The 12,679-nt window shown below is 40.2% G+C and overlaps 1 protein-coding gene across 1 annotated transcript; it reads right to left on the bottom strand.

Moving 5' to 3' along the window:
* Nucleotides 1-299: 299 nt before the first annotated feature.
* On the bottom strand, nucleotides 300-12,279 carry wipi2 (WD repeat domain, phosphoinositide interacting 2). Its single transcript, XM_042504197.2, has 12 exons — nucleotides 12,040-12,279; nucleotides 10,160-10,242; nucleotides 9,294-9,463; nucleotides 8,173-8,269; nucleotides 7,511-7,608; nucleotides 6,311-6,403; nucleotides 6,110-6,180; nucleotides 5,240-5,353; nucleotides 4,129-4,293; nucleotides 3,432-3,539; nucleotides 3,230-3,327; nucleotides 300-1,724 (listed from the first exon to the last, which is right to left on the bottom strand). Exons 1-12 carry the CDS (start codon nucleotides 12,111-12,113, stop codon nucleotides 1,612-1,614), a joined length of 1,284 nt encoding a protein of 427 aa, XP_042360131.1. The 5' UTR covers nucleotides 12,114-12,279; the 3' UTR covers nucleotides 300-1,611.
* Nucleotides 12,280-12,679: the final 400 nt, after the last annotated feature.

The raw sequence follows: 12,679 nt of genomic DNA, 5'->3' as shown, positions 1-12,679 counted from the left end.
TGTTATACTTTTAAACAATTTACACACTCAGCACATACATATTTATAGATATTTTTAAAAATATTTGCATACTAGTGTTAATTGTTTACATTACTACTGGATTCATATTTTATATTTTTACATACTTTGCACTGGTTCTCATCTCTACTCTCTATAATTCTCTATGCTTGGCATCAGAGCGACTGTAGCAAACCACAATATCCCCCCGAAAAATCAAAAAACTATTTCTGATTCTGATTAAAAGGATACAAAAAAAGCAAGTTACCACCATAGTGTAACAGGAACAAAAGGCACCTATCTCATACATCAACATGGAATTTATTTTCATTTTAGTTTCAGATGAACGTTTCACATTTTGTACAAAATCATTAGAAAATGCTCGACAATCCCGTGGCTAATCCTCGTTTAGCGGCCTCAGACACCATGGGATTAATGGGGGAATCATGCAGCATCCTGGCCCAGCTGATGAGCTCCAGATCAATCAAATTATAATCCACAGTTCATTTGACGGCCAGACACACTGTCCCAGAGAGTGTGAAATCTTCACGCCACGGTCATAACCTGACAATATGATATCTTGCCACATCTAGTAATGTACAAAGTAAAGATACAGTAAGGTGAGGAGGAGCTCCTGCCTTTCTTAACTGACCCTCACCGCCCAAACGTCTTCGATGTATGGACAAAAGTACCACGTCAACAACACCATGCATGTTTTCTTACGCATGAAACATCATTGGTTATGATCGATTATGTAGATTTAAAAAAGATCATTAATATCAGAGTTTAAAAACAACCAATGACTGCAGGCCTGAGGAGAGGGGAGGGGGGGAGGGCCACTGCGCCTCTGCTTGTTTGGATGAGGTAAAAGTGAGAAGAGGGGGGAGGCAAGTGGAGGCTAATTATTCAGTGTTTTGCTAATGTACATGCCCAGCACACACACACAGGCCTCACAACAAGCGCACAAACACACACTCTTAATTGCAAACACCTCTGCCTCATGCCAAAGGCTTCTAAATCAATCTTTGGAGGGTAAACTGGAGCCACACTCCTCTCAGGACAGTGTGTGACTGTACACGAGTCAGAAAAGACAGCACACACATCCTCGATTAAGATCCGACAACTGAAAATAGATTTTTATTGAGCCAATGCAGAGATCGTCCCTCTCAAACAGAAGAAACCGAGACACTGGGGCAGAGAGGCACTTACACAATCACTTTCATTTTACACAGTGCTTGCGTCTGTGTGTCTCGAGTGGAGACACAGCTACATTTTTTTTCTTTTATTTTGCTCAAACGTCCACCACACACACTCACAGATTTTCACATTGGAGCATGTTTTTTTTAGCAGTTGGCACATGTACATGCAAAGCGTCAGTTTGGCCTGCACAGGCGAAACTGAGGGAAAAGGGAGCGCGGAGAGGAGGGAGGGAGGAGGAGAGAAAAAGGTCGACATGTATGTGAACAGACAAACGCACAGATAGACAGGTTCTTCAACACTTTGAGCGTTTAAAAACGCTCCCGTTCTTTGATCCTGCCCGTGCCCCCCTTGTGTCACGTGTTCATAGCAGCACCAGAGGAGCCCTCTGATTGGTGGGTACAGCCGTCCGTTAAGTCAGTCAGTTTCAAGGATGAGCGGCGGTTGCTCGTTCTCCTCCTCTAAGCGCAAGTCGTTGAGGTCATCTTCTAGCCCAGCTCCTCCTACGGCGCCCTGCTCTTCGCAGTAACCTAGGAGACGGGAGGTCAAAGGTACTTAATATCAGTTAACAACCCAGAGTAAATATGTTCGTCAACAACCTTTTCTCCATGGCTGAGACGACACAGTGACGAGACAGCACCGTTAAATAACACCAAACCTCTTTGTAATATTGCTGACAAAAAAGACTAAAATGTAGGTTAAAAAATAAAAACAGGACGAAAACCTGTCTTTATTTTTGTTGACAGAAAAGAGATTAAACTCTATTTCTTGTTTTGTTCAGTGCAGCAGTTCCATTTGCTGTGAGCACCATAACAGGACTACACCAGCAGCACACGACGGGCAGTCAGCAGTAATTTAGAGCCTGTTTACACGTGGTGTAAACATGCATTTCAGTAACCTGAACACAAGTGAACAGCTGAGACACATCACCATTCACAGCTGTCTATCAAACATCTAAACCCGACCAGGTGCTCAGATTTCGTTACTGCCCGTTTAGGCTAGAAATAAAAGGGCCACGCACACAGTTACGAGTTCACACTTTGGACAGTCACGTTAGTGGTTGTGTCGGTAAAGCTGAAGATATCACGGACGGCAGAATTCAACATTGTCTGTTCCATAGCACAAAGTTATGGCAGAGCATTGGTGCACTGTCACCAAAAAAAACACCACATCATGCACTGATGACATAGTCCTTTAGTGTTTACATTACAAAAGATATGTGGTCAAATGCGTCCCAGACCACTTTGGCAGGTGGTTTGAGAAATCGGATCACAATGCGTCTTGGTGGTTGTTTTCGTCTGTATTTAGTGCTGCCCACTTGTGATCGGATCACCCAAGATGCATTTTATTTACAGGTGTAAACAGGCTCTTACTATAGTAAAAAAATTTAAAAAAGAAAAGAAAAAAAACAAGGCAATATTTAGGCCCTTTTTGTTACAATGAGGCTGAGAAAAAGAACAAATGCACTGAATTGTGCTGGTTGATACATTTTTTAAAGGTATTATTAGGGCTTTTTTTTTGATAGGACAGCTGGAGAGATGACAGGAAATGGGGATGAGAGAGTGGAGACGTCATGCAGCAAAGGGCCAGTTGGACTCAAACCCAGAGCTGCTGCGTCAAGGACACATAGCCTCTGAATATGAGGCGCGCGCTCTACCAACTCAGCCACCAGGCGCCCATAAATATGCAAATTTTATAAGAAACTTATCACTTTACTTCTATTTCAACATGGTGCTAAAGAAACACTGCACGTGCCCTAAATAACATGGTACATTTTTCTAAAGGAAAGCATTGAATTCAAAATATGGAACAGAAGTAATGAAAACAGAAGAAGACATTTTCCAATGAAAAAGCACAGCGAATTAATATTGACTTATATAACTCTAATTCCTCTGGAAATATTATAAACTCAACACGACTACTTCCTTACAAGCACCAAGTGACAGAGTCCTCTCCACAAAACTTCATGGAAAATTAGAGTAAAAATAGTATAGTAAAAAAAATAGAAGTGTTAGTCATACCATACAAGTCATACCTTTAGTGACAGCAGCACTGTAGGTTTGGGCCACAAGTGGGCGGTCATGTGTCCCCTGCTCAAGGATCTCATTGGCTGGCTCAGCACTGCCGTCTAACCTGAGGAGAACAGAAACTCTCAAACCTCAGGCTGCTGGTTGTGTAAAACTTCATATTTAAGTGTATGTATTATCACTGCGTGTGTGTATGTGTGTGTGTGTTACCTGTGCTGCTTCATTAGCGTGCACTCCCCTCCCTCTTGTGGATCCAGGTTGTACAGATACAGGTAACCATCAGCTGCTGCCACCAACAACCTGGGGATCTTCTGAATCCTGATGTCAAACGATAAAAACAAAGATTCACTAAGAGCTCATATTTTTATAAAGTGACTGATTTACTGAAAACCAAATTTAGCTACGACGGCTCGTATGTTCCTGTTTGGATCACAGCTGTGTTCAGCTGAAGTAATGATCTGAAGCACTTCCTCCTCAAAGGACTAAGTTACAGACTGATTCAACAGCCATTAAGACTCCTTCATTAAAATGAGCAACTGTGTTGTTGAGAAACATCTTCTCAGATTAAATCCAGAGCCACAGGAGGTTCAGCTATTAATATTTCGTAGAAGCAGCAAAACTGGTGATTAGTATGAGCAGCATCAGCAGGACTGCCTCAGTAAACATCATCAACTGAATTTAACACATCACAGATGATTGATTTGACGGATATGTCGTCTCAGGGGCGTCCTGGAACAAATTATGATCATAACATGAACAACATGTGACGATGACGTTCATATTTTTAATAACAGAGTACGTACAGACGGGCGAATCAAGGACTTGAATATGTGTGTTTTACTCCTACCTCTGCATTTACATAGATGTGAGTATGCGTGTGTATATGTGTGTGTATATGTATACTCACACAGCTAAGGCGCAGATGTTCTTATGTCCGCAGAAGGGCAGACGTACGGTGGCGAAGGCTCGCCCCTGGGTGAACATCTCTGTAACCTGAGAAGGCAGATAGGTGGTGGACGCCATCAGGACCTTGCCCAGGTACCCTCCCCATGTGGTGGGCTCCTCCGCTGGCCTACACACACACCACACACACACCACACAGCCAGATTTCAAATTCAAATTATTCTGAAGGCTCGCAGTTCATTTATGATTCCCGAGGGGCGTTATCGAAGGGTTTTTAACATGTGACACATCGCTGAGCGACCAGTGACCACGTTCGCCTGGTGTAGATGACCAATAGCACCACAGTGGTACCAGCTAATCAATGCATGTTATGGCAAGACTTGGTGAAAAGCGGGTCCAAAAATTTAAGCAGACTACAGCGTGCAGAGATGAGCTGGTATTTTATGAGTCGGTATAATAAAGTGCGTTTAAACTGAATTTGTGAGCTTGTGTTTCAGATGAGGGAAGTCAGGCGCACAAAGTTACGAGGTCACAAAAGGGGAGCGGACACGTCTTTCTTTTTTGTTCTTTAAAGATTCTGCTTTGGGATTTTTGCCTTTATTTGACAGGACAGCTTAAGTGTTAAAGGAGGACAAAGCGGGAATGACATAAAGCAAAAGGGCCGAGGTCAGAATCGAACCCATGGCTGCTGTGGCGAGGATGTAGCCCCTGTACATGGGGCACCCGCTCTACCAACTGAGCTATTAAGCGCCCCACGTCTTCCTTTCTTTAATAAAAGCTTCAAGTGTAGTTTCAGCAAAAATATAGCATCACAGAAACGCTTTTACAGAAAATTGCACATCAGCTGCAGCCACCTCGGTTGTTTTTGAAAATGCCTTCACGTAGCTCCTCTCTTCACGGTCTTCGTCTCAAACACACCCCACATTAGATAAACAGCTGTGACTGGCCCATCAGATCTCAATGAACTTGCAATTTGTCCAAAGCAGAGGGGGATCAGACGCTTTTGCCAGACCAAATAAAACATGAAATTGAAGATTTGTCTGGTGCCCAGGCAGGAAATCTCAGAAGCTCCTTAAAAACCTGACCACGTAGACGGGAAACAGAAAGATACTCACACATACTTCTCCTTCTGCGTCTCTAATTTGAAGATATGGACCGTTTCTGTGTTGCTGGAGGCCGACAGGTACAGGCCTTCCATGCTGAACGCCAGCGAGCAGATGCTCACACACCTGAGAGGAAACACACGTGAACACAAATCTACAGAACATACAAACACAAACACAGATACAAAACTGTGCTCGTCCAGCACAGTAAAACAGCTTTAATTTCTGAATGTTTGTCCACCCACGGTTCCTACAGTTTAAAGAAAGTTAAATTTAAGACTTTTTTAATGCCAATCGAAATGACATTAAACACCAATTTTACAAAAACTACAACTGAATAAAGAAAAACATGAACCGAGATAACAAAGGGTTATGGACAACTCTGTCCAAATGTTAATTACAACATAAAACATGACTTTTTTTCTTTTTTTTGGCAAGTTAAAAGTTAGGTGATCGACTTCAAATGGTGATTTTTTTTAACTTCCCCAAGTTGAACACGTGAAAAACAAAAACCATATTCTGTGGTCAAAAAAGCATTCATTTGGTTTGCCTTAAAAAAGGTTGTTTATATTTCATTTTATGGGATGTGGTAAATGTACACGTGTTGTTTTGTTGGTTCCTCTGTCCTCCGCTGTATGACGTTAAATACGGTGAATTTCTTTCTTTTTTTTTTTTAAATAATCAATAATAAGAATTATTTTTATTTATTTTACACTGCAATGTCTTAAAAAAAAGATTAATAATATCCTTTTTCACGTCTTAGCTTTTTTAAGTCTTTTAAAATTGTGATCTAAGCCTTATTTATAGAATGAATTTAATGCCTTTTAAGACTTTTTATGGATCCGCGGGAACCCTGAGACCATCAATCATTAAATCATCTACCTTTTGACTCCCCGTCGAAACTCAAAGAGCTTCTGTCCCTCTGGGATTGAGAAGACACGGATCACTGTTCCCTGGGCGGAAGTGAAAGAGACGCAGAGGATGACAACACTTTGAGGAGAAGCAACCACAGTGATGTGTATTTGTTCAGGCGGAAAACAAGAAATACACACAAATAAGCCGCATAAACATCGACTAAGTTACCTTCTCTGAGGCTGTGGCCAGTTTGGTTCCACTGGCATCGAAAGCCAGAGCCGCTAATGGGCTGTCGTGGGCTGGAATCATATTAGCCGCTCGCTGGAAAACACAGGGACGCGAGTTAGAGACGAGCTACTTCAGAAAAGACAAAACAAGCGAGTATCAGCTGTGACTGATGACAGGAAACACTGGCTGTCAGAAGAGGGAGGACGGAGCCTCAAAGGGCAATTTATATTCCATTTAAGCTTCGGTCTCTTCCTACAGTCACACGCACTAAACATTACGAAATAAACAGCACATCAGTTATACAAGCAACAACTGACTGTGTTACATGACCGGTTATTGTATACATGCAAGGAAATATGAGCTGAGGAGGAAAGGCTGGAAGATTAATTATAAGGGCTTTATTAAAGGATGGATCCTTTTCTTGCCCTTTTTGGGTCTCCAAATCATTGTGGAGCTTGCTACTAGTTTTTTCTTAAGTATTTATATCCAAACATTTTATATTGTGGTCATGTTTTAAGGCCCAGACACACCAAACCGACATCAGTGAACTAGTAGTGATGAAGACTGTCTGTTGCATCACTTTACATTGCTTGTGTCGCGGCCAAAAAGTTCCTCCTACTAACGTATATCCTGAGAGAAAATTTCTCTACATAACAATAACTCTTAGTACCTGCAGATGGCAGTCGTTTGCATTTGCAATTCAAAATAGGAAACTAACAATAGTTAGCCAGTTAGTACAGAACCCCGTGTTAAAAGAACAAAGGATATTTGTCGTGCGTTTGCTGACAATAACACAATTACAAACTGTTTTTGTTAAAGACCTCAATGGATAAAAAATAATCTCAAATAAAAAGAACAAGTCTGTTTTGATCTCACACCCCCACGACTTTAATTGTTTGTTTGCATAACTTCCATTTCTCTTCTTGTGTGATGGGCTGAACTACCAATCCGAGTGATTTTATTCACCAACGGACTCCGCTGTCTAAGACGCAAGTTCAACATGCCGAAACATCCAAAAAAAAAAGTTGACAAGGACCGATGCACTGCCAACAGCGCAGGACACACTGCAAAAACTAGAGCGAGCGACTCTCACTGATGTCCTGACACTGACCTGCAACAGACAGTCGGCTTGGTATGTCAGAGCCTTTTAGAGAAAGACAGAGAGGTGCAGGGAGCTTCACTGAGCTGGTGTTCACCTACCAGGTTGACTGTGTCAAACACTTGAACTTCTCCTATCGTAGCGCTGCCTGGGTAGGCCAGATAACAGTTATCATTGCTGATGGACAAGGCACACAATCCTGGAGAAATATGAGCACAAATGCAAACTCATTAAGAAAGCAGGAAGGATGAATCAGATTCCAACAGAACCACGTTCATCTGACTGTAAGCGAGAGTGAAAGAATGACTCAAGTACAGAGTGAGACTACAATCGTCTCACTGGTTAAAATAGTCCTGACAGTGAGAGTGGGTGTTTGTTCAGTGGGTGTATTAAACAGACAAACATCTTAGAAGTAACTCAGACCGCAGTGACAGTTTTCAGCCTTCAGGGCAACAGCAAACAAAATGAAGTCAATTGTGAAACAAAAATAAACTCATAGAAATGAAAGCGAAACCAAAAGCACCAAAAACCAGAGGAAAGTCACGTCCATGGTTTCAATTTGATTGCATAGTATTTTGAAAAAAGGAAAACAACCTATTCCAAAGCATTTCTTATGTTTATCTCCCCCTTTGAGTATTTTACTACCATATACCACATACTACTAAACAACACTACACACACACACACACACACACACACACACACACACACACACACACACACACACACACACACTATATTGCTCATCATTCTTTAGACTCACCTGAAGGGTTGGGGGGAGTTTCTCTGATAGTGTGCAGCACTTTCATGTCTCGGATGTTGTGAATGTAAAGTGACTCCTCCAGACACACGATCAGCCTCTGCAGAGGAACCACAAAACATCTGTCATCACTGTCTGAAGTAAACAGTATCAGGATATTTTGGTGTACTAATATATAAACTAACTACAGCAAAGTGCTGGGTACCAAACTCTGCTTCTTAAAAGTACTGACCCAATTGCTCAGATACTATCAAATACCAAAAAATGCCTTATCATTCAATCCCAAATTTCAATACTTTAGTTGTAAATCTTATCGGCATCAGTGAGTCAATAAGCACGCAGCATGCTTGTATCAATATCTAATAATGCTGGTGATTGGCTGTCGTAGATGTATACATGAAAAACGCTGCTACGCCCATGAAATACATGAAAAACGCTATGTTACGTGTTGGTGTTGTTGTATTTTGAGAGGCTTGACTACAGAGTGTGTTGCATAACAAACGACTAAGAGGAGAACAAAAGTGTGGCTCGATTTTATCAGGCTCAATGCCAATAGCACACAATGCAATATGTGAAAAAAAGAGAAAATTGCAGAAAAGATTGGTGTTATGTTGTGTAATGTGATTTCCCTTTTTGTTTAAATGGATTTTATAAATTGATATTGAAAAAAACGTATCTTTCAGGAAGCATTATTTGATTTGAATTTGATTTGATCTTTATTTATTATATATATGTTAAAAAAAATAGAATGAAAAACAATCAGGATATAATATAGTAATACATAAAAATACAAACATATCCGAAAAGGAGTGGGAGGGAGTAAAAACTTATTTAATCCCACCCCTTCTCCATCAGATATTGAAAAATAAAATGCTTCCATTTTATACAAAAAAGAAATTGCTATGCAATATTCTATGTGCAACATATTTTAATGTTATTTAGGTATCAAAGTAAAGGTATAAGTACTGGTATCAAACTTTTTTGGACGACACCCAGCTGTAGCTACTATGACTTTTACACAAGATAAATATGTCTTCAGTTGTTGAATTTGTGACTATTTCAAGAGAAAATGCATGAAACAAAACACCTGACAGACAGGTATGTCTTTACTCTCGTCTTCCTACCTGTCTGTTGAGCTTGACAGCCAGTATGGTGTTGGAATAGGAGTAGTTGCAGATTTCGGTTCCCTTCTTGAAATGACAGACTTTGAGCTTCCTGGGGGCCTTCAGGCTGACGATGGCCACCAGGCTGCTGGAGAACAGGCGCTCCACGATGCACACATCTTCCGTGTCCGCTGCAGACACGCAAACCATCATTTCACAACCTTTCACTCCTGTCGTGTTTTATAAGCTGCCTCACTGTGACTGGAACATTTTAGGAGTGAAATGGTCAAAATAAAAACATGATATAATAACCACATTTTAACAGTAAGCTGATTCACAGAGGTTTCACTGTTCCTGAACGCACCTGCAAAATTTTAAGCAACCTATTTATGTTCAGGAAACGTATACAGCAAAAGCTGGGTATATGAATTATAGATTAGAGCACTTACTGGCCCAAAACACTCATTTCCTACTAGCTGCTTTTCACTGAATCTGCAAACTGAACAGGATTATCGAGAGGTAAACGTGAACTCATCAAACATGAGAACTCGCATGTATAACAAGACTGTGCAGAGATCATATCATAAATTATATAAATCCAATCATGAGGAGTGATCTTATTGTATTAGAGTGTGTGGAAAAGTGCTGACAAACTTTATTAATATTTTAAATGCTCTTATGGTGCAGTGATTGAGTCTAGACAGCATGCATTAAACACAATGACTCACAAAAATATGGCTGCGCAAAAATATAAAAAAATAGCAATGTTGTTTTTAAACCAACTGAACATGAACAAGGTTTCTGCACTCAGTCTGTTCCCTTATTAAAGAGACTGACAAGACAGAGAAGACATTTGAAAATAAGAACAGAGCTAACACAATACTTACTACATTCATATATCTGCTCCAATTTGTCCACAGAGGACAGGGAGAAAAACTTGTATCCTGATTTGGTGCCAACAGCTAAGGACCTTTGAAAAATAACAGACAGACACAAAAGCAGCATTAAACACTCACTGCATCAGCAATTACATTATATAAACACATCAGATGCAGACAGACTCAAGGCTCAAAGACTCATTTCACCAGTGGTGTAATGTAATTCAGAGATAATAGTATTTTGGGGGAGTATTTGTACTTACATACATTTGTATATTTCTGTCAACTTCAACTTTTACTCCACCACATTTCTTAAACAAAATGTATATTTTTACTCCACTACATTTCCCCTCGGAAACTTGTTTTTTTTTTTTTTTACTACTTCAATACTTAAGTGGACTAAATATCATAAAAATAACTTGGTAATTTAGTGCAGTAAATATAATTATACTTGAAGACTTTTGAATCAGAAAATACTTAATTAAGCCCCCGGGGGGCAGTCGCTCTGATGTAAAGCACATTGCATTATAGAAGTAGAAATAAAGTACAAGTATAAAGTATGTAAGATGGAAAAAAGTGCAATATGCTACAATGCTGACACTAGTAGACACTATATGTGAAATATAAATGTGTAATGAACAGAGAATGTAAAGTGTGTAAAAAATACAAAACAATGTGCTTTATGCTTTAATACCATGTATAAAACTAGTATGCTAAGTTAGAAATATAAAATATGTGTATGATGCTACAATGTACAACAGGAGATACACATAAGTAGAAATAAGAATATATAATAATTAATATGTGCAATGTATGTTAAATATACATTCAAGAGAGGCAAGAATATTTCAGTTGGGTAATTTATGCACTTCACTACTCCAGTAGTATTTTAATAGGGGACTTTAACATTTTCTGGTAAGACGCTTTTTGCTTTTGACGCTTGACACTGGAAAAATCAGCCAGTTTAATTCTAGCAGTCCCAGTTGATGCTATTTATTTACTGATATGTAAGACACACTTCATATTAACACCATTATTATATTTTGTGTTTTGAGGTATTTGTCACTGTTTTAGCTTGTCATCATTTGTTTTTTTTACCTTGTTTTTATCTTGTCTTAATGTTTTAATTTAGCATTCATCTGATGTTTTTTTTCCCAGTTTGTGTACACCTGAGAGTAAGCAAACAGTTTCCTTGTACATCTACAATAACAAATACTGTGTCATGTTCACTGGGTGTACTGGTCAGATTGGGACAGTGACCACACACAGCTGGAGCAGCTTTACAGTAAAACCAGGCCTCTACGGTCCAGAGCAGCTACAAGTACATATATCGGACTATCCCTTCAACAACAAACACAGCTAAACGTCTTATTTAAGTCTGTCTTTGTAAAACACAGTAATCCACTTTGTGTCTGTTTCAGCATTATAAAACATCCCCAAACTGCAGCGCCAGCCCTAAAAAATAACAGCCACTCAACATTTGCGTCATAAAACACACAAAACAGACTTCAGCTATGTTTACCATCTACATTTACGTATATCAATCATAACAATCGTCACCTCAGCCTGCCATGCAGTTACATGACACCTAACCTACATGTGTATTGTGGCTAAAGTTAGCCTCAGCATCATGTTAGCTCCAAAGCTATGCTAATGACGGGGGGAAACAGCACGCAGCCTCGCTTCACCCGGACACTTAACTCAGCTGGCTAACGCCACTGTGTATATTTACTCATTTAAAACGTGAGAAACCACGTCCAGACTGTCTCACGTGAAGCCCTGTCACCCCGTGACGTGCCCAGACATGTCCACACTGAGCTAGCTAACGTCGGCTAGCTTGACAGCAGCACAGGCCGTCGGACCCGGACCCTGTCCCGGCCCTGTCTTACGTGTTGTCCTGGTTGAAGTTGGCGAAGAGGAGCTGGCTTCCGCCAGCATCCCCGCTCTGACTGGCCAAGTTCATGAGCTCGGCACCATCGACATATAAAGCTCCGGTGGAAATAGCAGCAGTTGGACCGGGATTAGCACTGTGTTCAGGGCCAGAAGTGCTGAGCTTCAGGGAGCCATCTCTGTTTCTGAGCCCCGCTGAAGCTGATTGTTGTTGTTTTTCAGAGGGGCTGTTGCTCCCTCTCACTGCGCATGCTCAGAGCACGCAGCGTGCGGTACCTTTAAAGAGACATCACATTTTGGGAACATTTTTTTAAAATCATTTGAACCCCGAGCAATTTGGCTTTAATTATTTTTACCCTTCAAACCTTCGCAAATGGGCTTGATTTCTTTCAAGAACATGGGGAAAAGGCGACAAGCAACTATATAAATGATATTATTAGTTTTCTGGACATTTTTCCCGAGTTGTTTGATCATATCTATCAATATATCTATATAATGGAAATGATAATTAAACCCTAAAATCCGAGCAAATTAGCTTGATTTCTTTCAAAAACATGGATAGAAGTCAACTTAACAAGAAAGAAATTACTAAAAATAAGTACAATAAATAAATAAAGCAAGACAAACAAGACAATAACT

This window comes from Plectropomus leopardus, chromosome 18 (genome assembly GCF_026936395.1).
Source record: "Plectropomus leopardus strain MGB_pleo_1.0 chromosome 18, ASM2693639v1, whole genome shotgun sequence".
In the NCBI taxonomy this organism is placed as follows: domain Eukaryota; kingdom Metazoa; phylum Chordata; class Actinopteri; order Perciformes; family Serranidae; genus Plectropomus; species Plectropomus leopardus.
The sequence above is the reverse complement of the archived record's forward strand: the minus strand, read 5'-3'. Positions and strand labels throughout refer to the sequence as shown.